This window comes from Nuphar pumila, chromosome 10 (genome assembly GCF_984573655.1).
Source record: "Nuphar pumila chromosome 10, dmNupPumi1.hap1.1, whole genome shotgun sequence".
Classification (NCBI taxonomy): domain Eukaryota; kingdom Viridiplantae; phylum Streptophyta; class Magnoliopsida; order Nymphaeales; family Nymphaeaceae; genus Nuphar; species Nuphar pumila.
The window spans coordinates 106,572,692-106,598,593 of NC_143258.1; the positions used below are offsets into that span (position 1 = coordinate 106,572,692).

A 25,902-nucleotide genomic window follows, 5' to 3' on the forward strand; every position below is an offset into this window, starting at 1 on the left:
GAAAATATGTTATGATTACGCGTATTTAATGTATCATCAAATACCCCCATGCTAGAATAATTGCTAGTCCCTAGCAATACACCCTACCTTTGTAATGAAGATATGGACTTCCCGAATAACATGCAAGCTCTTATTAAACAACTAACTCACTTTCGTAGGAATCACGATTGCATTTAGCACATGCAACAAGCCCTTTAAACCCCTGAGTTACCCCAATGGACGAGCAAGGTCTCGTGAGGGTTTGCAGAGATGCTACCCACAAACATCAATGTCATGCAGGAAAAAAAAATTCATTAAAAAAAATATTAGGCAATTAAGAAATTTGTTTCAGCAAACATTTCATGTAAGCTACACTCTCATGACAAATTTAGAATTCTCACGCCTCCACAGTAAAAACCTTTTTCTTTTACTTTTCTAAACTTGTAATTATTTATGATTTTTCTCAGAAAGTCAAGTATTATCATGTTCTTATTTATTTATTCTTACTTGTATATTTTCTGCACAGTATTTCACCATTATTCCTAAGCAATGAATTTTTCTCGTTAAGCTCATTCTTTTTCTTATGATTTTCAAATTTTTACCATTTTTCAATTCTTCTCACTTGAGCACTATTTCAAATATCTAGTTTCGTGACCATTGTAACGAGCTTTAGGTCAGTGACTCCCAGGCCAGACGACCTTAGGGCACCAGATACAGAGTATCCCTCAGACTTAATTGCTTGGGTCACTAGACCTTCCATTTTAATAGTTTACGTATAGTCTTCCTCTCATCATGTGCAATGTCTCTATCTCTATGAAGTTCATGTAACAAGCTTTCGAGTCAGTGACTCCCAAACCAGATGGCTTTAGGGCACCAGGTGTAAAACACCCTTCAGACTCTACTTGCTCGAACCAAATAGGCCACAGATATCGACTAGACAAGAAGATGATCTCCTTCGTTATCCTTTTCGTTATGAGACTCAAGCACTTCAACTTGTGTCTAAGCTCAATCTACTGGGAATCGCGAAGACATCAACAACTAAACGTAGCTCTTTTCTTTTAAGCTCATCTTTCTAAACATCTTTCAATTGCTTAGTTCTTCCACAAAACATACTGTGCATACTTATACTAAAGTGATTCAAAACATTCTAACATTCAAATACTATCTTCCCTTTGAATAGTTTCATAAATAACCACTCTTTTTGGATCAAATCAGAAAAAAAAAGAAATTTTTTTACATGGGGCTTAAAAAAATTCTAAATTGTTAGATTATGCCAAAAACATTCATATATGCTACAAACTTGTTCTTAAAGACCTAATTTTATGAGTTTTTAGCTACTTGACATAAAAAATTTTAGTGTGCATCTAAACCATCCCCCCATGCTTGAATGACACTGTCCCTAGTGGCATACAAAATATGCAAACATGCAATGCAGATGCACACTAAAGAATAATAAAATAAATATGGGAGAAAGGATAGATACAACCTGATATGCGTCGGGCCTCTGAAATTGATGATTGACTTGACTTCGCACCACCACTATGCATATATGAATGCATAGTTTTTTGCTGATCTGGTCAATGGTCTGCTCCCGAAGCCATATTTTGTGTCTGGTAACTTGGACTCATGTATTGAAGCACCAAATAATAAGGTATACATGCATGACAATCAACAAAATCCGAAACAAAAATTAAAACAAAACACAAAAATAACAATTTTATTTCTAATAAACCTACATCTGATACAAAATGAAAAACAATGAACAAAATAAAAGCTCTAACACATTAAGCAAGTAAACTATGTCAGAATTACTCTATAAAAACCAATCTACATCTAAATCAGCAAGTTTTGCAAATAATCTATTTTAAGCACTGTCAAAACAATCTAATTAATCTCTGAAATAAAAGACAATTCTAATCTAAATCACAAAATCAATAAATACAGGAAATCACCACTATGTTCTCTAAGACTCACCTCTCTAATCACTCATTGAATCATGAAATTCAGTGAATCGTAGGAAAAACAGCATGTGAATCCTATATTTTCTAACTATGTTAAATCCTACTGACTAAAACAAATAAAAACAACTAACTAAACACATGTTAATAAACTAAAATCTCAGAAATAACAGAATATAATCGCCGTTCCCTGGCAACGACGCCAAAATTTGGTTGAACTTTTTGCAGTGATATTATTAAAACATTATTTTCATTAAAAGCATTTGGAAAATCGTCAACCAAAGATAATAAAAAATGACTTTCCACGAACGTGGCGAGTACGGGTCGAATCCACAGGGAACTGGATACATTCACATTATATCTAAAAATTCAATTTATTAATATCACAAAGGTTTACAACTATGTTAACATTACAATTCTAATTTAAATTACAATCTAAAAATGAAAATCAACTTGAAACATGGTTGCTAAGTCTGCTCCAGATCGTCAGGAGTAATTTTGTCTTTTCGCTACACATGCATCTGCACTTCACATTGTAAATACATCTGTAGATCTGTTTCTAACTCATCAACCTAAAACAATGAAAATAAAGAGTCAGTAAACAATCACTTATTAAATATAAGTTACGTCTACAATTATTTCTGAACTAATTATGAAATTAAACTATAATTAAACAAACAAAGAAAACTAAAACAATAATCTCTATCTGAATTAACTAAGCAAATGCACTCTAACTAGTCTAATTACTGTTAATTTATTACTAAATGTTAGAAAACACTGAAAACTACCGAAAATCAGCTAAGTAAGCAAATGACTGTTTTGTCCCTAAATAGTGCAAAATTGAATTCAAAGAGGTCTTCGCAAACAGGAAGTGTGAAGGGGTAAACTAAGTTTGATTCTAAGTATTTCTCTTCTGTTCTCTTTCTGACAGACTCAAGAGTCTGACGGAATTTACGGAATTGAAAAACTCATCCGGGAACTCCGGATACAAGCATTTCAAGTTCGATAAAAATTATAGAACCGTTTGACCCGAAATCTAAAATCGCGTGAAACCTAATTTTGCAGAATGCTTAAAAGGTAACCCAAATCAACTCTGAACGAGTTAATTTTTGGTTTGCATGCATTTAACACATTAATGAATAGCATAGAATAGTAATTTCAAGAAAACTCAGAATATTGCATGTAAGGTAGCAAGTGAAAATCAATGCAAAAACTGAATTACTACTTCAGTGCACTATTCATTCAAATGAATACAAAGCTTGCATTATTGCTTGAGCTATCTGCAATTATAGTCATTCATAGTTCTAAAATGAACTCAATAACAGAAAATACAACTAGTAAGGCTAAGAAAATAAAATCTAAATTAGCTACCTACGTTACCTATGAGAACTACAAATTAATGCTAGAATAAAATGCTGGGTTAGGCTAATTTGAACTAACCTACAGTTATGAATTAATCTAAGTTAACTTGCTAACATCAATTAACCTAATGCTAATTACAAAGAAAGAACAAACATTACAATCTATCTAAACCCCAAAAATTAACTATTGCTAAAATCTACCTAAACACTACTAAATCAAGATTCAACTAGTACATAATTAAATCTATAACATCACAACCCAGTTAACTAACTAACCAACACCTAGGCTAACACAGAATTACTACTAACACAGGAAATCAACAATTGTAACCTACTTACATAGAAACGCCTAAATCGAATATAGTGAAAAATACAGAGAGCAATACTACATAATGATTTACACTAATGCACCATTAACTATACTAACACAACTTATTTGATTCACTAATTAACAATTAAAACTACCTACCGAAATGCTGATAACACATAAAATAAATAGACATATTATAATGTACCTAAAACCCAAAACATAGAAATCGGGTAGCTCAAAACATTATGGAATTTAAGCAACACTACACCTGCTGCAATATTAAAACTGCTCAAACTTGTACAACAACTCAACTTTATTAAATGAATTTATTTACACTAATATTCTAACATAAAACGCTACAGCCGACTAGAATTAAACTAGCCGATTTAGACAAACCAAAAGAAATCGATATTCACAATGATCCAATAAATCAAAAAGGAAACTAAAAGACAAAATCAGACGTTAAAATGTATACTCAACCTACTGTGCTAGTTTATGCACAAATTATGTATGCTATGGCTGGACGACAAACAAAAAAACAGAAAAAATGAGAAATCGACATTTGAATCTTCTAAATCTAAAAACGCATAAAGAAATTAAATGCTACACGGATCCTAATGTGTTGGTTTCTGCACATGCACACCTACACTACGGTTTGAAACAGGAAAAACACACATCAATCACAGACATTAGAAAATCAAACAAAACAAAACCACATGCACATATTGGGTTTTAACTAAATGAAGGGAGAAAGAGGAAGACAAACCTTATTTCGGATGTCCGACGAATGGAGGGGTAGGGGTGAGCGGACTTTGCCTCGAATCTGCGCCAAGAGATCCCTCGGTGGTGCTGGGCTGGTCTTCTTTGATGTGAGTTCTGGACAACGTTGGATGGAGGTACCCCGAAGTATGGAATGCTGGAAGGTGGTGTAGAAAGCCGGACACTACAAGAAAATCATGGATTAGCGACGGCTTATATCCATCGTTAATCCGTCGCTAAGCCGTCGCTAAACAGTTTAGCGACGGATTAGCGACGGATTAGCGATGGATAGAGGCCATCGCGAATTTTTGCTCGCTAATTAGCGAAAAAACTTATTTGTCGTTAATTCCGTCGCTAATTTGCGACAGATTAGCGACGGACATTATCCGTCGCTAATCCGTCGCTAAATTTAAAAAAAAAATAAAAAAAAAAAATGATCCCTGTCGGGCGGTATTCCGGCAGCAATAAGCCGGACTTATACCGCACCCGACAGGCATCGTCGTCCTCCGTGAACCGGCGTCGTCGTCCTCCGTGAACCGGAGGACGACGACGCCAAAGGCAGACCTTGCGTGGCACCGCCTTCGGGGGCAAGGGCTCGCACCCCTTGATCATCAGCCGCTGCACAAAGATGTCGTCCGCCGGGCACGTCCCCCCGATGTCGTACGACATGTACTGCTTCAGCTCCTCCTGGAACCGTCGGCAGGCGTGACCCACCGGCGGGTAGATCTCCTCGGAGCCGAAGGTGGGCGAGAAACCCAGCGGCAGCTTGTGCGGACCCACCACGTTCCTCACCTCGTCGGGGACATCGGGGCCCCAACCAGCCAGGTGATCTGTCTTGGCACCATCATATTGTTCAAGGACCACGGGGTCGTTCTGGCCGCTATTGCTCCCCCGTTCCGGCAGCGACTCCTTCAGCCGAGCCAGCTCCGTGAGCAGGTTCTCGAGGAGGGTGTTGGAGGAGTGAAGCTGGTTCTGCACCTCGGAGAGATGGGCCTCGGTCGTGACGAGGCGATTTTGCGTGGTGTTGAGCTCATGGAGAAGCTCGTGGGCGTCAAGCACGCTGCTCAGGCGCTGAGAGTATTGGGACCAGTTGAAAGGTTCAGCCCGGCCTCCGTGGGAATAAGAAGGGAATGGAACGGGATGGAATGAAGCAACCCGGTAGGATAAAAAAGCAAGAGGAGAGGGGGAGAGTGGGCTCGATTTAAATTTCGAAAGGGAGAGAGGGAAAATTTCGCGCTCGGTTTAAATCGAAAATTAGCGAGGGCTTTAGCGACGGAATTTTTCCGTCGCTAATTAGCGACGGATTAGCGACGGAAAAATTCCGTCGCTAAATCCCTCGCTAAAATGTTTTTTTGGTATTGAGAATTAGTGACGAAACAATTGTTGTCGTTAATCCGTCGCTAATTAGCGACAGATTAGCTAGAGAAAACTTTCATCGCTAATCCGTCGCTACTTAGCGACGGATTCATGAAGAAAGTTTTCTCTAGCTAATTCGTCGCTAATTTGCGACGGCAAAAATCCGTCGCAAATTTCCGTCGCTAATTAACATTTTTCTTGTAGTGGGAGAGGAAGGGCCGACTGGCTGTGGAGGGGCAGACAGCACCCCTTCCACAACTGGTGTCCTCCATATTCAGCTTCAACCTGCAAAAACGCCATGAACCTTCAGCTGCAGCAAGGGGAGAAGAAGGGAAGGTTTGGAAGAAAAGAATGGAAGAACGAATGGCGGCTGCTCCAATGGGGGATGCATTTTCTGCAACTCCACGGATGAAGAAGAAGGTGGATGCAAGGGACGGCTGGGAGGAAGATGGGAGAGCAAGAATCAGGCTCTCTTGGGGCGCAACTTCCAATGCAAAGACGCCTAGGGTTTGGGTGTCATTTTGGTTTTAAACAAGAGAGACTCTTTTCTAGAATTTCCAGAAAAGAGATTGAAATCAAAGTTTGTCTGGGCGCCTCTTTTGAGAAGAGTTTTTAGCAATTCTTTATAAAACTCGAGTTAGGGGCTGGGCTGTGGTGGATCTTGGTGTGTTTTGGCCCTGATCCAAGGCCCAAATGGACCAGTTGGATCCAAAATGCCCCGGTTTGTCCCTAGGTTTGACCCGCTTCACTGTAAATGCAATAACTTTCTCGTTTTAAGTCCGATTCGAACAAAATTCGAACCGTAGCTCAATGACATCAATATGCATCTAAGTGTGGGTTCTAAACCTATAAATGATGCATTTATGCAGTAAAAATATGTTATGATTACGCGTATTTAATGCATCATCAAGGACATAAACTTATGGTGGAGTCACAAGTTATTTTTTGATGACCAATGTTAAACTATGTTATTTTTTCATGCTGATCATCCTATACAATGATTGCAACAAGTTATAACTACATTAAGTTGCACCTGCAGAACCTAAAAACCTCTTCTTCTCACCAAATGAAACAGCACACACTAAGTGTTTCATTGATCGGGTCATCATATTTGCATATGATATTGGTTTTTAGCATGAAACATTGAATTCCTTTGTTTGTCTTGGTTGATCCTTTTCTTTCATTATCTACACCTACTAATGAGATCCATTCTAGCTTGAATGGATTGTGGGAAGAGTATTTACATTTTTCTACATAGAATGTATATTGAGTTCTTGCTAGCTCTTTCTTGTGAATGTAGAATGCATATTGAGTCATTTTTCTATGTATAAGCATTTCAAGTTTCATATCAGTGTTTTTTTATCCCATCTATGATCTTATTGTTTTCTAACCATCTAATCTTTAATCTTTCAACCTTCTTCAGATTAGTTGAGATTGTTAAATTCAATTAGATGCTAGATTCAACTTCAAGACATGCACAAAACAATTTATTTCTGACCGGTCAACATCGACGACTCTATCTTTAACAACAATAACAAAAGTCGCCACTATTGATCAAGCAATACGATGCGATTTTTATCCATACTACTTGCTAGGTAATAGCCGCCACATAAATATTGCACCTTTATTACTCTACTATGGTCGTGAATCTATGTCAAAAATAAATTTGACCCAAAATTAATACCTTGTGTCTTTCAAAGATATCACATAGAATATCAAATATAAGGGATATAAATGTTTTCATCCCATGTTGAGAGATTATATATGTAAAGGCATGTTGTCTTAAGAAAAAAAATATGCCCTGTGTTAATCCTGGGGCTATTTACAAATGTGAGAATCTAAAAGTACTTTGCTAGGCCATTGAATGCAATATCGAGCTTTCTCTTTCCCGTGGACATAGGCTGTGACAGCTGAACCACGTCCATTGTTGTCTCTCTTGTTCTGTTTTTCTTTAAGTACCGGATCTTCTCTCGTGGAGAGGCGTAAACCGTAAGCCAACATGGTCAAGTTCCAATTAAAAAAGGAGCGCCAGCTGAGGAAAAACCAGTGGTATTTATCAAACCAAATCTGTAAATGTCCAAAACGCATATACACCCACATCCACACATGCACAGCACCCTTTTCAATGAGAGAGAGAGAGAGAGAGAAGAGTATGAAGCTTGAAGCAATATGGTCGAAGTTCAATTAAGACGGCCAGCTGGTTAAAAACTTTAGCGATGGGATCAAACCGACGTATGCACAAGCCTATCCATCCTTCCTATCCCTTTTTCAGCTGTTGTATACCCCCGCCCCCCCCCCCCGTATCAGGGCCAAATACTTTGCAACCACCATTGAGAGGGAGAACCCTAATGTGAAGGCCAATATTGTTGAAGAAGGTAATAGTGTACCTTTAGATTTTGGCTGTGACAGGGTATGGGTTTGGGTTAGCAAGAGGAATGGTACAGTTATTCAGGTCCCCACTATAGGTTAAATGTGATCTTTCTATGTAACAACATACCTATGGTTACTGAATAAATTGGCTTGCTATACAATGTCATGGTTATGCTACAACGAGCTTGTAAGTGACAATAAGTTGCAATAAATTAAAATTACTTTTGAAATTTTGTTTCTCCAAAATCTTGCACTTGATTCATAATAGAAACTTGTTTAACAATTCACATTTATCTGTTATACAAATCAAATGTTGTATGGCTGGTCCAGCTCTCTAGAGATTGATTTCTGAACCGATCAAGCCATCTCTTTCATGGTACTCTCTCTCTCTCTCTCTAAGGAAAAAAATTATTAAAAGGATAATAAGATCATGTTATGTAAACTAACCCGGAGGTGAATCATCACCCCATTAAGATAGAAGAAGGGAAGCCACATTCCTAAAATGCTGGTGAGTGAATAGGTCTTTGACACCATCCAAACTAAGGTACTTTCCCTTGAAAGGGATCCAACTCCACGCCCATATTTGAATATTATCCGATGAGGTAGGGTTGAAACCAAATCCAAAATATACATGACAATCATGAATCCTGTAAAAAAAAGAACAAAAATGAGGATCTAGAGTAACGACCAGAGCTGAAACCCGAACCCGTTATGACCTGAACTGATTACATCCTAACGCCTCAGCCCATATGACATTTTTCAGCCATTCCCAAATCCGAACCCAGACCTGAATCAAAATCGTTCGAGTCTGGGTCTAATTCTTACATTCGATTAAAGAACAGGTCTATTGAAGACCCGACCTGATTATAAGCTACTTGATACATACCCAAACCCGTTAACTTATATGGATCTACAATTTCCAGTTATACCCGAATGCCACACATGCGGTTGACCTGAAAAATTAACAAGTGCAAGTTGTTTTGGCTTAATCTGATAACGTTGATATGTATAACATGACCAATGTGACACGGATCGACCAAATGGATTCTGTTCTTACTATAAAAAAATAAATTTGTTAGATCATAAAATTTTGGTGTCATGTAAGTTGTGGATTTTTAAAGCCAATGAAAAAATCGGCTTATGTAATAGAATTGGAAGATCCAAAAGCAGACCTTTATTAAATGAATCATGTAATTTAGACACATTAATGAGGTTAGATGTACCGATGAGAGAGAGAGAGAGAGAGAGAGAGAGAGAGAGAGAGAGAGGGATTTATGGCAATATAATCTGGAACATTTAACTGTGGACAATTGGATGGTCCACATAAAGCTGCAGATTTTGGATCATTCAAGTGCTGGACTGTAATGGTCTCTCTCTCTCTCTCTCTCTCTCTTAGATGTACCGACGAGAGAGAGGGATTTATGGCATTATAATCTGGATCATTCAACTGTGGATAATTGGATGGTCCACATAAAGCTGCAGATTTTGGATCATTTAAGTGCTGGACTGTAGTGGACTCTCTCTCTCTCCAAGAGGGTAGGGGATAGCTGCCAACCCCTTATCGGCGTATGCCTCAGTGGTGTGTCCATTGCACACGCGATAGACGCATCGTGAATAGTGCCACTTAAACAGTCTCTAGCGGTGGCCATGACCATCATCAAAATTTGTTTCCAATCATGGGAGGGAAAATGTGTGCGTATATATACAGTAATGCTGCGGTTCTCCGGGAGCACCTACTCCCACCTAAAGAAAGCTTTAATTTATCAAAATTTTTAGGTTTTTTATTGATCAAACAATATAGATATGATCTACATGCCTTTTCACCTATATATAGGTTTTTCAAGATCTTTAAAAGTCGATGACTCACAATGTACCAAAATTTCAAGACATAAAAACCTTATTTTTGTGTTAAAAAAGTATCATCCAAATTATGATTCCTATCAAATAAACTATGTTGAATGCTTCTATGAAGTCTGATTGAAAATATATAACTTACAGGTATGGTTTCTACTAGCATTAGGTAGGGACAGTTGCCTACTCCCATATACCACCATAGCTTATCGTGGTACACGCTTGATTTACATAGATCAAAGCTTCAAATGCAAAATCTAATTAAAGTTGACTCAAATATAATGATTTATGCCATTTTTAAACCACCCTTATTTTCATGAATTGTGAGTCATCGATGTTCATTGTCTCAAAAATAAAATCTTATGTTGTATTAAGCATGATAAATCATTCTTTTATACTAAATAAATCATGTTAAATACACCTGTCTATGCAAACAAGAGGGTGTACCACTATATGGCTTCATGGCAGAGAATATATATGGTGTAGGAGCGGTTGCCTACTCCCATCTATATACTTGATTTTATAGGAATGGACTCTTATGGCCCGTTTACATGTCATGAAAAAGGGGGGGGGGGAGGGGTGATTTCACAAAAATGCATAGGTGCCCATGTCATTTATATGGGGGCCAGGATGCAACACAAACATGGGAATTGCTTTTCTTGTGGAAAGCGGCTCCCATTTTACATGCTCGTCCCCCCTTTCTACGGATTCAGTTCTCGTGGAGGTGGTCTAATTTGTATTCCGTGGAAGAATGTGTTGCGGCAGTACCTTCTTCAGTGACATGAAAATGACCCCTTAGATCGTTTGACTCCAATAGGTGGTTAGGTTTTTTATTTGTTCTGCAATGACGAACAAATACAATAACCAAGGAAATCATTGCATTGTATGTGTTTCATGCAATGACGGACAAATACAATAACCAAGGAAATCATCGCACTGCAATGACGAACAAATACAATAACCAAGGAGTGTTCTGTAATAACCAAACGACATAAATACAATATCCAAGATAGTTTCAAATCCCCAGGATCGATGATTGCAGAGCCAAGGAAATCAAGCACACAAAAATTATTTTAGTCACAAATTTCCGTCCCTAATTAACGTTTTTCTTGTAGTGTCAGGGTATTCATATCAAGAAAGAAAATTCATGGTAAATCACAGGAGAAGACACATGAACAAAAGCAGATGATGAAAAGGCTTCAGAATGTCCTTGATAGCCCTTTTACACATGGCACCTTTATCCGAAACAAGCATACCTAGAGTGAGAACAAAATAAAATATGTTGCATGATATATCTAACAAGCTTGTGGGATCCATGAATACAAAAATTCAACCTTCAAAGGCCATATCAAGAAAGAATATTAATGTTATATCAAAGGAAAAGACATGTGAATAAAAGTAGAAATATTTTGGTCAGAAGGCAGCAGAGAACCTTGGATACCTATCACGCCTTTCAATAAAATCAGTCACTTCCTTTCGTATTCCTGGTAGACCCCTTGAGTCACTGTAAGCACCTATTTGTTTAAAGAGGCATGATATTTAGTTAACTGTAATCTGATGATAATTTTGGTTCAGCAGCCTTCAAGAGGCTATATTTTGCTCCAAACCAAATAAGAAAACATATAAACACATCACCTACCTTGACCACCTGATGTCAATGAAAGATAATGTTTTGCTCTTGCAATAGCATCAGCAGGGAATACAATTCCCACATTGGGATCATCCATAAAAAATGGTGCTTGACATAATGCTATCACCTGTAAGTGACCACATACTAAATCATCTAAAGTAGATCTTTTCCCCAATTGACTTTGAATAATGAACAAATAAATGGATAGATGCCTCTAAGCATTTAAATCTGAAAGAAGAATAAACCAGCATAAAATGTGATTTATTTTTCTTGCTGTGGGGAAAAATGACTGAAATCCTAAATGCACAAAATACATTGAGCAGCAAAAATTTAATACAAAAATATTGAAAAGGAGAAAATAAGAAAGGAAGAATGGTTAAATTGCATTGTATGTGTTTCATAACAAGCAAAGTTTCTTCATGTCAAGATCTACATTCATGAGCAAGTAAAAGTTCTACAAAGAACTCAAACATCAAAAGAAAAAAAATTATAGGAACACTTGAAGTATCCAAATAGAAGATGAGAAATGTAATGGTAATGAACCTGCCGAGGGAATGTAAGTGGCTTCTGTCCTAGAGCATGTGGGTTTCCAACATTTGTAAAAATAATCTGCAAAAAATATATGGGATTATGAGTAGACCAAAACTATTCTATCGTTGGAGGCCATTCCAGTAAAAGACATGAAATGATTTTCATGGAAAAAAATAAGATAACATAGTAATAAAAAAAATTAACTAAGATTATTAAGGCATACAACATATTTAGATATTTCAGACTATTTGGTTATAGAAGATACAACCGATCATGCTAGCCCATGTATGAGATGTTCTTTCAACTTAAAAATGATACTATTGGTTTCTTATGCCGGTAATTAATATGCAAGAAGAGATACATAGAAACACCTTCAAACAGTTCACGACAAATTCAAGTTTCCATAGGACCATATGGCTCCATGAAAGTTGTCACCATGGGTTTGCAATTATGAGTACACTTTCAAATAGTTCACAACAAATTTCTTCTTTTGCCAATAATTAATATGTAATAAGAGATATGTAAAAACACCTTCAAACAGTTCACAACAAATAAGTTTCCATAGGACCATATGGCCACAAAATCAAGTAGTTAGATCTGATTTAATTACAAAAATAAACCACCAAGCCAACCATAGGAAGGACATAACATTGACAATCTAATTTTATTTCATGCCAGATGTCATGTTCAATCTCAAATTTACAGAAGTTTATTGCATTTTGGAAGTCTATCTCTTCATAAGCCACAGAAAACAGCTCCTGTCAAATCACAGTGGCTAAGTACTAAAGAAGCAAAAGCACAATGCTGAGAAAAAAAATTATCCATCACATATACCTCAAAGGAACAAAAAAAAAACCTGTTTAACATGATTATTTGGCCACATGCATGAAGCAATAAAAAAATGTTAAAAAAAAGCTTCAGTCTGCTAGCAAAGAACAATATAAATATATTAATTCAATAGTAAGAAAGGTAATCATTAATCATAGATAGAACAATGTCAAACTTCTAATGAAAGTTCTAGGATTTACTGCAAGCTTTCATGTATTTGTTTAAGATACGAAGTGTTACATCCTATATTTTCTTTTTCTCTTTTGAGAATTAATTCTTTCCTATAGATTTTCTTTCGTAAAACGGGGTTTCTGACACTTTTATGTATACATCATAGAGTTTCAGGTAGAGAAGTTTCATCATTTTTCCTCTTATAGGACCATGGTAACTGATCCAAATAACATTTTTATTTGTTAGAATATGGTTCATGGAGGTCGCAGTGGTCGAGGACCAAGTGGAGGTCATGGGACAACATTAGGTAGATGTCTTTGTGTTATATTTAAATATAAACATTAATGTTGATATAAAAATTATTACTTATTAATCATCTTTATAAGATCCCAACTCAGTGATCACCAGTCTCAGCCTTCGTCTTCACGTACAACTTTGATAGGTATATCATTTAAATAATTATATACTTTATTAGTTTAAATGTGCATTGTGTGAATTTCTAACTCATTATTCTATAGATGATGTTTTGTCTGCACATGACCCATCTACACCAGCTTCTCATACACATCACGAGTCAACACCAGTTGGTATGTATAGTTCCATAATGATTAAAGTTATTTACTCAACATGTAGATAAAATGTGTATATGGATTTTCTTATTTTGTACAACAGTCCAAGAGAGTCGTACGAATGCTGAGTCTTCTCAGTCTGACACACGATGACTCATTGAAATAGTATATATCGATAGTCGACCGTAAGTAATTCATTGTCACTTGTTCAATACTTATCTTATAAATAGTGTATATCGATAGTCGATTGTTAATGTATACCAATTCATATGCAGCGCAAGGTTCGAGCCACAAGAAGTGATTCGAGAAATTAGGAAGTCACTAGTTCAGCATCTTTCAAGACCAGTCGCTCAATGTAAAGAGTACCCGAAGAAGGTGTTGGACAGATTATGATCCTCATTCATGGTATATAATTGTTTATCATAGCTAATGTATTTCATATTTAATTTTTTGTTAGTCATGTGTACTAACTTTCTAAAATTATTTATAGGCTTCAAATTGCTTTGCAACTGCGAATGAGGAGCATGATTCAAGGCTAGTATGGTAGAAGGTGACTGCCAGTCAATTTACCGACATGCTTGACAATATAAAGACTGCAACAATAAAAGCAGCCGGTGGGATAAATGATCTACTGCAGTGGAAGGGCCATGACCCTTCTACTATTAGGAAAGATTATGGGGATGCAATGTACAACAAGTGGGCGAGCCATGAATTTTGAAACTGCTCAGTAAAGGCTGCACAGAACCAAGCAAAGATGCCTGATGCCCATCTACACACAAATGGTTCTAAGACTTTTGGGACCCACTAGAAGAAAATGGTAACTTATCAATATATATATATACATACATATATATATATATTATCAAATTTATAAGTATTTCTGCATACTTTCTAATTAATTTTTTTATCATTTAACCTTGCAGAAAGCTGAAAAAGGAAACCATGTGCCTTACAAGAATATATTTGTTGAAACACATAAATGTAAGAGCATGGGAAAGTTCCTATCAGAAAAGGTGAGAGCGACAATGGTATATATTTATTGTATTAATAAACATTGTAATATATAAGTTACCATGAATTACATTATCATAAACATTATAATTCTTAATTCATATTGTAATCATTACTTTGTAGAAGTCATACGAGCAACAGATGGTAGAGCGATATGGCGGTGACTCTACTCAACATCCATCTTTTGATTTTGTAGCATGAGTGACTGCAACTGGTAAACCCAAAAAATGTCGTATGTTCGGGTTTAGGGGTAATATGAACACCACAATAGTTGTTGCCTTCTCCAGCCAGGGCTCTCAGAGTTCTCTCACCAGCATCAACTCTCAGCGTTCGATTGATCCTCCTATTTCTTGGGATGGTGTCTGCCAGCTTTTTCAGGACACAATGTATGACTTTTTACATGAAGTGATTCCCAACCTTATCCATACTGAGTTGTGAAACTTTTTTGGGGACATGGGAACACTTCTATCTTTAACATGAGCTTTGGTGCCCGTCAGGTACATATAACGTTTATTTCAATACATATCTAAAGTTTCATGTCATTAGTTTCATGTCATTAGATTTCAATACATATATGCCTATAATATTTTATTATGTCATTAGTTTTTAGAGACTCTACATGTACTGTTTGTTGGCCTCTGAATTCTGTTAATGTCTTTAACTTTATTGCTAGTCTATGTGTCATTAAGCCATGTTACTTTGATTGCCTTAGATTAGGTGCATTGTATATACTTTATTTTATTATATTTTGTTTATCAATACTAACATTTTGGTTCTCTTGTAGGATGCTGGAGATGATCAACGTAGAGGAGATGATGGAGGAATGGATGGAGGGGCAGATCGAGACAATAAAGAGGATGATGCTCCAAATCTTGGCGAGGAGTAACTTCATGTGTTGAATTTGCTTCACGTACTTGTTGTTTCAAACAAAACTCTTTGTATATGTTCACCTACTTGTTAAATTTGTTTCACCTACTTTGTATATGTATTTTTTATGTGTACTTTGTCTTTTATACACAAGTTATATAAATTGTATAACGAGAAATTTTTTCTCGATATTTATATTTCAAACAAATTTGTTTTATTTTTTTTAAAATTTTGTGAGGGATTAGCGACAGATAGTATCTGTCACTAATATTCAGCGATGGATTTTCTGAAGAAATTTAGTCGCAAAATGGCGACGATATTTGGTGATGAATAATATCCATCGCAAATAGCGACAGATTAGGACGAATATCTATCTGTCTCAAAAACCAAATCAGTATTTATTTAGCGATGAACTCACGACGGATCATAACATTCGCTAATCCATCACAAATTAGCGATGAAAGTAGTGACAAATCAGTTTTTATCGCTAATTAGCGACCAAGGAATTGTAACAGACGCTATCTATTGCTAAGCCATCGTCAATCCATTGCTAAAAAGTTCAACGATGGATTTGTGATGAATTAGCATCAGATAGCGTTTGTCGCTAATCCATAGAATTCTAGTAGTGTCCGATCTTAGAGGAAGAGGGCCTTGAGGCCATAGAAGAGAGACAGAGGAGTGAGACACACCCAATAAAGAGAGAGCCCACAGGGGGAGGAGGTTAATGATTCTTGGGGGGGGGGGGGGGTGCATAGAGGGGAGGCCAACTCGCCCTTCATTGGAGGCTTCTAGAGGGTGTGCCTCATGTGGGCCCCACTTTCCTTCAAGGCTCTTTATAAGGGGATGTTCAAGTGTGAGCCCCAATTATTGAGATGGTTGCATCGATGAGGTGATAGTTGATGTGACATGTGTCTCACGATGGTTTAGGTGGCTTGTAGCATCTGAAACTTGGAGCTTGGAGCAACATCAAATGAATCCAGATTGGCTTTTAGGGGATCTATTTACGTCTTATAGACCCTAGGAGCTGGTTCAGGGTCACTTGAGATTTGGTCTGCATCCTTTGGATCAGGAGGTAGGTTTGTAGAAATTGAGACTGCATCATCCCCTCCCCCTTGAGAATTGTCTAGTCTCTTAGGCAAGTTTTTCAGAGGTTGCTTTCTAAGGAAGGAATCAAATATTAAAGAAAAGCACACCTTCGTCTTATTTGCAGACTGTCTTCCAGTCTTGAGAACCACTCGAACGTCCTTCCAACATGTTTGCTTGTGTCATTAAGAACATATCCGCGAAATGGTGTGTCATTGTGACATAACATATCACAATTATGGTTACACCTAACTACCAAAAAGGGTTTTGAGTGAAGAGAATCAACAAATCATGAGATGTCATTTGTTCTCGTGAGTGAGTGGAGATTGTCTTCTTTTGCAAATATATGCCCTATGCAAAAATTCTTATATGAGTTCATTCCATTGTACATGATGAAATTTGATGTTTCCCTAAATTATAAAATGTACTTTATGATTTGTAATAAGAACGTCATTGTTTGGTTAATTAGCCCAAACACTTGTGGTTCACTCTGTGATCTTGTGTATCTCAGCTAATTGCGTTAACAATACCCTCTATAAACTTGCTAACAGGAAGTGTCATTTGGCAACAAGTCATTGTTTTACCATGTTGGATGTGTTAAACCAAGTGTGAGTGTGTGTGTGCGTGTTTGCGTATGTAAGTTCTGGTACTACCAATAGTACCATCACTACCTAGTAGACACCATTTTCTTTTGACTTTTTATTGCATGTTTTTCAGATTATTCACCACAGATGTATTCTACTAGTTTATTTAGTAGAGCACATGCATAAGAACCGAAACTTTTGAATAATTGGATATTGCAATAATATTTCAAAATCTTTGTGATATTTGTGACCATGATGAACAAAGGCTTATTGGCATCATATGGCACCTATTCACTTATCAAGTCCTCGCAGGTATAGGCATGCCTGCCAAGGCAGGCCCATCAAATTTGTGACAAGATTCTTGGTAAGTCATGGAGTCTATTTGAGGTAGACCAAGCAGGTGTATAGTCATCCAAGACCACCAAAGACTCGAGGTGTATTTGCAAGAATCGTTGCACTTTTAATTGTCTTCTAATTACCAGTTTCTCACTTAAAATCTCTTTCATTCAGTCTTGCGAAGGCCAGCTCCTTATGAAGTATAATTTTTTTTCCTCCATTTGATTGAAGAAGCTGGGGGAATTAAGGACCGCCCCTCCCCCCTCCCCACAACAGGGCTGCAGGGGACAAGTAGGAGAGACAATCTTGAATGGTGGACAGGTCCATCCCGATCAGGAGGCATAAGGGCGTGTTTGATACCACAGGGGATGGCCACTTTTCCACGAAAGGGATGAACCGGAGTGACAATCGTTCCCGGAAGCCCCCCCCCCCCCCCCCCCCCACACACACACACACACATTGGACTCATTTAACAAGTGGGCCCGCGCCACCTATTTATCAGGGGAGTGTTCATCTCAAGTTTGGCGAGAAAGAGACCATCTTTCATAAGAAAGAAGGCTTCTTTCATAGAAAGTGGTGTGGAACAAATGCCTCCTAAAAGACCACACACACGCGGTTATAAAAACCACTGAAGCCAATCTTCTTGACCCGTTCAATGATAGCCTAAACATAAAAAAATAATTATAGAAGTCTCGCCTTAGCCAAGTCTAAGGCTGATGCCTACTTTGAAAAGTCATTGCCAAATACCGTTTATTAAAACAACCGTGTGTACAAGCTGCATGACTTAATTGACTGACCGGGTCCGGTCCACAACAGGGTGCCCATAACAATAAGGTAACACAGTCGGGAATTTAACTAAGGACACGGCCCTCCAAGTCCACCCCTAATTTCACCATACCTATATAAACACATGCTGGGGAGCAACATGAATTACAAAGAAGGAAGCCTTCCATCTATCCCTCTTAACTTCACATCTGCTACTTAATTAACCCAGCTCTCTCTCTCTCTCTCTCTCTCTCTCTCTAAGACTCTTATCCGTTGTGCCGCCACGATCATGTCTTCGGGTCCCCTTCTCATCTTCCCTGAGCCCAACCTTGGCCAAAGCAGCAGTAGTATTGGCTACAGTACTAACCGTTTTGAAGATGGTGATATGAGATTGGAGAAGACTTCCATGTTGCCCAAGAGCTATGTCAACAAGAACATCAAAGAGAAGGAGAAGGAGAGCGTGAATGTGGGTAAATGGAGGTTGAATAAACCATCTAACATGACTCAGTTTGGCCATGTAAATGATGATGATGATGGGAGTTCGTCTGTGGTCACCGATGAACAACAGGAAGCTGACGATCTCCGGTATCGTGCTGAATCCTTCAGGGTGCTTCACGAGGGTGTGGTTGATGGTAGCAAGAGCATCGATGAGAAATGTGCTTGGCTTCGTTCTCAACTGGTTGGGGACGATGTGGAGTTTGATACTCCCTTTGGAAAGCGTCTTCTTACCTATGCTGACCATACGGCTTCGGGGAGGTGCTTGCACCATATCGAAAATTACATCATCGAGAATGTGTTACCATTTTATGGTAAGTGCTTACTATTTTACCTCTATTATTTTGCAAAATAAAGTGAGATTATTCATTGACAATATTTTCTCGAGAATGAGATTTGCAATTATGATATGGAAAAATTGTTAGTAAGAGAATTGTTGTGAAAACTCCTTAATAACGCAACCAATGTTGGTTGAAAATAGGCAACACTCACACGGATGACAGCTTCGTTGGGCACCGAACAACCAAGATGGTGCACGAGGCGGCCAAGTACATAAAGAGCTGCATGGGAGGAGGAGATGACGATGCCCTCCTCTTCTGTGGGTCGGGGACGACGGCCGCCATCAAGAGGCTGCAGGAGGTGATGGGAATAGCTGTACCCTCCACCATGAGGTCGAGGGTGGTAAAGTCCCTCAGGCCAGGGGAGAGGTGGGTGGTCTTCGTGGGGCCCTACGAGCACCACTCCAACCTCCTATCTTGGCGGCAAAGCCTAGCAGAGGTGGTGGAGGTGGGAGTGGACCGTGACGGACTGGTGGACATGGAGATGCTTCGCAGGGAGTTGGAGTCGCCCAAATATGCCAACCGTCCCTTGCTGGGCTCCTTCTCTGCTTGCAGCAACGTCACCGGAATCTACACAGACACTCTAGCCATAGCTCGGCTCCTGCACGAACACGGTGCTTTTGCCTGCTTTGACTTTGCTGCAAGGTATGTAAAACTTGTACTCTCTCTCTCTCTCTCTCTCTATATATATATATATATATATATATATATATATATATATATATATATATATATTGTTACCGTCTCTATCTAGAATTAAGGAATTCCAAAGACAATAGCTAATATTAAGCTTTATCTTGTTGGCTTTCTTTTGACAGTGGGCCTTATGCACAAATCGACATGCGATCTGGAGAGCTTGAAGGGTATGATGCAGTCTTCTTGAGCCCCCACAAGTTCGTAGGTGGGCCCGGGACACCAGGGATACTGCTCATGAGCAAGTCCCTCTATTACTTGAGATCTGCGCCACCTTCCACCTGTGGTGGAGGGACCGTAGCTTTTGTCAACGGTTTCAATGAGAAGGTATGCAACTAACTAGTTGTCGCTTGACATACCTTAATTATTCCTCCTAAGAATAATTACATATTCATAGTCTATCCTATCCATCCTATTCATTCCTATTCATGATCTAATTGGTTTCTAAATTACCTCTCTTATTTGTTTAGGACACTTTGTACTATGAGGACATAGAAGAGAGAGAAGATGCAGGAACTCCTGCTATAGTTCAAAAGGTGAGAGCTGCCCTGGCGTTCTGGGTGAAGGAGTACATGGGTTATCACCTCATCGACATCCAGGAGAGCCTGTGGATTGAACACGCACTTGAGAGGCTTCTGCCCAATCCCAACATCAGCGTTCTTGGAAACACCAAGGCGAAACGTCAACCCATTGTATCCTTCTTGGTCTACACGACTTCTTTGGGTACATCTGGTGATGAATCAGGGGCGTTCATGTGGAGGGAGAGAGTCATGGTGAGGGACAAGCCTCTCCACGGTCGGTTTGTCACGAAGCTACTGAACGATCTCTTCGGCATCCAAGCCCGTGGTGGGTGTGCTTGTGCTGGTCCCTATGGTCACACCCTGCTCAATGTCGACAAGGAGCAGTCCCTTGCCTTCCGCTCTGCAATCGAAAAGGTATTTTTTGTAAACAATCATCTTTAGTTCTTAAAGGCTCCCAAATGATGAATTTCAAAGCATTCTTACACTTCTTTTTCTCCTGAATTAATGATCTTTGAAACTGAGGAAGATCATGGGAGAGCATCTGAATTATTCAAAATGATTGGGCATAACATATTTTCAGGGATATAATGGGCTGAAACCTGGATGGACGAGGATCAGCTTCACCTATTACATATCTGAAGAAGAATTTGAGTTCATCCTTGCTGCCATTGAGTTTGTCGCCATTTACGGTCAGCGATTTCTCCCTCTCTACCACTTCAACTGGAAGACCGGTGATTGGACGTTCAGGAAGAGCTCCATGAAGAACATGGTCGGAGAAGAGCGAGCGCTTGCCTTCAATAACTTCATGGCCGTGGGCATTAGGACAGTTCACAACCACACTTATGGTGTAAGATCAGCTACCACCACCACCAATCCAAATGCCGCAATAGCTGGGCTCGAGCAAAAGTATGCAACCTATCTCGAGAATGCAAGGTTTATTGCCAAATCGCTTCCAAAGTTGCCCTCTAGACGTCGCATACCCCAAGACGTCGATCTAGACCTCATCCTCTTTAGGATTTGACTTGACACAGTGCTCTTAAGTTGGTTGATTATTTATTGATAGTACTTGTGGGAATGCTCATGAAGGTTATCGTCTTGATGACCTACCAGGAGCTTGTTGTTTGTTTGCTTGAATGTTCTGTACGTCTAATACAATAATTTAGAAAAGGATTCATCAATAATTATTAGCAGGGTTTTGCGTTACATCCACTGCTTTTATTGTTGCTCTGTTTGGCTTAATTCCTATCACTCAATATCTGATCGGCGTGACAAAAGTTTGAAGTAGCAATTTACTTGCAATGAGTTTTTTCAACATGTGCAATTTTCTCAATTTCTTTGGGAAATATTGATAACAAAAAAAACAAAGAATTTTAGGGTGCCTTTAATTGCCCTTGTAAAATTTGGGATCGGGCATGCACCAGATCTAACTCTCAAGCAAACAAGAGATCTAAGACCTGAGGAACTGAGATCCATAAAAAAAACCCAACTGGTTTCTAATCCAATTGAGTAGAGAGTGGAGAGGGAGGGGAATCTGGTCATGGTGATTTTCAATATCTACCCATCTTGGTGGATCAAGGGTCAGATGCTAAATCCCCCATTCAAAACAATTTTAGGAAATTTGGCATTTGGTGCAAAACACTGAAAATCAGAGGCTGATTTTCATTATTATTTGATCCAAAACCCGGCAGGGGGAGCTTCAAACCAAAGATCTAGGGATCTCAACACGATCGATGATTGCAGAGCCAAGGAATCAAGCACACTAAAAAAAAGAACCAAAACATAAAATATATAAAAAAAGTTAATGGAAAATTTTCTGAAATTTTGCTTCTAGAAATATATTTATTGAAAACTTGTTGAAACAACAAAATTGTGATATTTTAAAATTATCAAGAATTTATTGACATTTTTTCTTTTTAACAAAATATCAATGTAATTGCCCTAAACAAAATCATCTTGAATATCTTGATTTTTTTTAAAGAAGTCTTTATATGAAAACAGAAATGCATCCCAAGGATTCAGGATACATCATAGACTTGGAACCCACATTCTATCATCAAGCCAACCATTCATTTCAAACTATTGATGAAACAAAATAGTTCAAACTCTTAATAAACGTTTTTCTTGTTTTTAAAGATTATTTTCGTCATTGCAGAGCCTTCTGTACACATACAATTAGGGGTGGCAATTTCTGACAAGACCCACCAACCCGCCTCTTAGGCGGGTTCGGGTTGGGCTTAAGCCAACCCGTTTAATAAACGGGTCGACTCGCGTAACCCGTTTATTAAACAGGTCGGGTTCGGGTTGGGGGTATGCCAACCCGCCAACCCGGCTGACCCGTTTAATAAACGGGTTAGGCGGGTAGGTCAACCCGTCTGCCTGACCCGTCAACCCGTCAACCCGACCCGCCAACCTGCCTACCCGATCCGTCAACCCGCCAACCTGACCCGCGAACCTGAAAACCCGTTTACCCGACCCAACCCATTTATTAAATGGATTGGCGGGTCGTGTTGGGTTACCCGTTTATTAAACGGGTCGGGTTCATGTTTGCCACAGCCGACCCGTTTAATAAATGGGTCGGGTTCGGGTTGAGGTATGCTGACACGCCAACCCGCCAACCCGACCCGATTGCCACCCCTACATACAATGCAATGACGAACAAATACAATAACCAAGGAACAAATACAATAAACGTCATTGCAGAGCACTCCAAAAAACGATACGTGGTTAGGTTTTTTATAAGGCCTGAAAATCGATGTTGAAGCTGAAAATTTCACATTTTTCATCAATAAACATGATGCAAGTGTCATTTTTACCAAATCGACCATGCCAAACACATCTACTGGGTTAAATTTGTGGAAACACTGCGAAATGCTCTTAACATTAGTAAGCACCTACTGTTTTCCATTGTGGGTGAATATATATATATATATATATAACTAATTGTATTTAACTTATGATTTAACCTTACTAAAATGATTGCATTACTTTTAAAAGAATGATATTTTTTAAAATAGGTTACTTTTTTGTGCATTATAGGTCTTACCAACTTGAGAAAAATTGAAAAGTCAAATACCTTTTAACTTTATGAACCTATCAAATTTACCTTTTCGGCTTCAAAAAGTAATCATGCATTTTCAAAAATATTATTTTTTAATGGCATTTTAGTTATTTTAATAAGGGTGAATCCATATCTAAGGTTAAATTCAACTAGTTTTTAACCCTATATATATATACATATGAGTAGGGTATAGCTGCCTACTTGACTCAAATATCCCTACCACCAGCCTAACCATACGCATGCATTGTATATGCTGACTTTATAGTAAGAGATTTTTTATCAGCCAATTCCGATTCATGGGTTGGTTTTTATAAGGTTTGAAAATTGATGATGAATTTCATAAATATTCAAGCTAAAAATTTGATATTTTTCCATCAAAAAACATAATCCAAGTATCATTTTCTTACAAATCAACCATGTTGAATCCACCTGCAGGGTCAAATTTATGAAAAACACCCTTACCTCTGTCTGTTCGTGGGAGGCTCCTAACTTTGGTAGTCACTTTTTTGCCACTCATATATATATATATATATATATATATATATATATGGTGGACTGTAGCAAACCTGTTTGGTTAAATCACATCCTATGATCTTCAATAACTATTATTATTCATACTAACTCCCTAGAGGCGAATCTCGAGTGAGAAACATGATGGAATCTAACCCTCTCCCCTGCGGTGAACATCTGCCACCCCTCCTTCGCCTTTGCCTCTGCCTCTGCCTCCTGACAAATCCCTACCAGTTGCAGGTAGTGATGAGTCCCCAACTGGAGCTACATGTTCCTAGGCTTCTGTGGTGGAAGGAGGAGAGCCATTCTCCAAGAATCAAGATAAAATCCAGCTTGTGCGGATATCAAAGGGACCCAATAGCAACTGGTTATTCATTTTTGGCTTCTAAATATGATTATATGCTTCAATTGCTGTGATGGAGTGCCATCGCAGGACTATCAGGGGGATGCAAGGTACACATGTTTGTAAATGCATAGAGTGTTGTGATGTACAACATGTGCCCATATTATGCTTATGATGCGATGTTTGCATATGGTGTTATGATATACATATGCTAATGATAAAGTCTAACATGATGTGAATATGCACATGGCATATAATTTAATACCAATAAAGTATGTCATGTGATGTTTGTGCATGAGACTGTGAAAATAATATGTATGCACATGTTTCATCATTAGTTCATGTTGAGCATTGGTTTTGAAAGAGAATCGAGTATATACTGAATGAGATAAAGTACCCATGTGAATAAGTTGCACTGATCTATGACCTTAATAAAGCTAACCCCACACTTTGCAATTTTTGGGTATATTGTGAAAGGGTGTATGTTACCAAAATTGCAGGATTTTGAGTCTACCTTGAAATGATAGATATTACGAGAGATCACAGGTCCACCTTGGAGAGAGTAGGTGGTACAAACTTAGAAGACCCCTTCTATGAGTTATTTTTTAGAGCAAGACAACTCATTGATCCCCAGTCCTCGGAGTTAGGAGGTCGGAACTACCATATGAACTAGGTGGTATGTCTCTTATTTTGCAAAATTGTAGGTTGTACAACCTAGTTGTTTGAAGTGCCACTGGTGAAAGCTTTTCTTTGTCGTGGACTGCCCCCAATGGGTTTCTGGCTCAGTCAGTCATTCAAGTAAATTAAAACACATAGCATAATAAACCTTGAGTAGTTTGGGTTGAGTATATGGTATACCCTTCGCATACTTCATAGAGTTGGTAAACAAGAGAATCGATGCATTAGTTGAGTATGTTCACTTTTCAATTATGTAGTTACTTTTATTATTATATTTGTGTTGAGAACATGTGTTTGATGATGTTGATGTTTAATTGTGATATTTTCTGATAATATGTTTCCTTAATTTAACTATTGTAGTTATTCAGTTAAATGCATCATGATTACTGAATTGTGTGGTATAAGTTATGAAAGATTGTTGATTGCATGTACATGTATGCTTAGTAATGTGTATAAATGCATTGTTAGTGTGTTTTCTATTGATACTCGTTAAAGTTTGACCTCCTACAATTTATAATATACAGATAATGAGTGAATGAATTGGAGCGGTTGCGGGATGTTGTGGTGGTGCCATGTGAACTAAATATTTGAATCCTGAAAACTTTTGCTTGCATGATTGTTTATTTTCTTTGAGACTGGTTTTATAAATAATTTTTTTATTTAATGAATGACATAAATTGATTTATGGAATAGTGAAGATGTTTTTACACACCCGTAAAACAAATATTTCTGTTGTATTTTTTATTCATGTGATAAAGGGTTTTTGCCCCTAGTTGGCACTATTTTGAACTTGATTCTAGTTGGCTAATACACATTTGTGCTTACCCTCAAACGTGCTACCTAGTATTTAGTTTGATTGGAGCATTGCCAATGATAGGGTCTTGCATCATTTAACCTTAAAAAAAAAACCTTATGATCATATTGATGCAAAACCATCGAGATCCATG

The 25,902-nt window shown here is 38.1% G+C and overlaps 1 protein-coding gene across 1 annotated transcript; it reads left to right on the top strand.

Annotated features, from left to right (window-relative positions):
* The first annotated feature begins 18,608 nt into the window (after positions 1-18,608).
* LOC149827796 (uncharacterized) lies at positions 18,609-21,519 on the top strand. Its single transcript, XM_090018574.1, has 5 exons — positions 18,609-19,128; positions 19,296-19,797; positions 19,971-20,172; positions 20,316-20,780; positions 20,947-21,519. Exons 1-5 carry the CDS (start codon positions 18,609-18,611, stop codon positions 21,385-21,387), a joined length of 2,130 nt encoding a protein of 709 aa, XP_089874700.1. The 3' UTR covers positions 21,388-21,519.
* The last annotated feature ends 4,383 nt before the right edge of the window (positions 21,520-25,902 follow it).

Excerpts from the sequence above, each read along its gene's own strand:
- LOC149827796 (XM_090018574.1), top strand. The coding sequence starts at position 18,609 with ATGTCTTCGGGTCCCCTTCTCATCTTCCCTGAGCCCAACCTTGGCCAA. Across the intron at positions 20,173-20,315 it reads TCAACGGTTTCAATGAGAAG|GACACTTTGTACTATGAGGA; the intron begins GTATGCAACTAA and ends TTATTTGTTTAG. Across the intron at positions 20,781-20,946 it reads TCCGCTCTGCAATCGAAAAG|GGATATAATGGGCTGAAACC; the intron begins GTATTTTTTGTA and ends ACATATTTTCAG.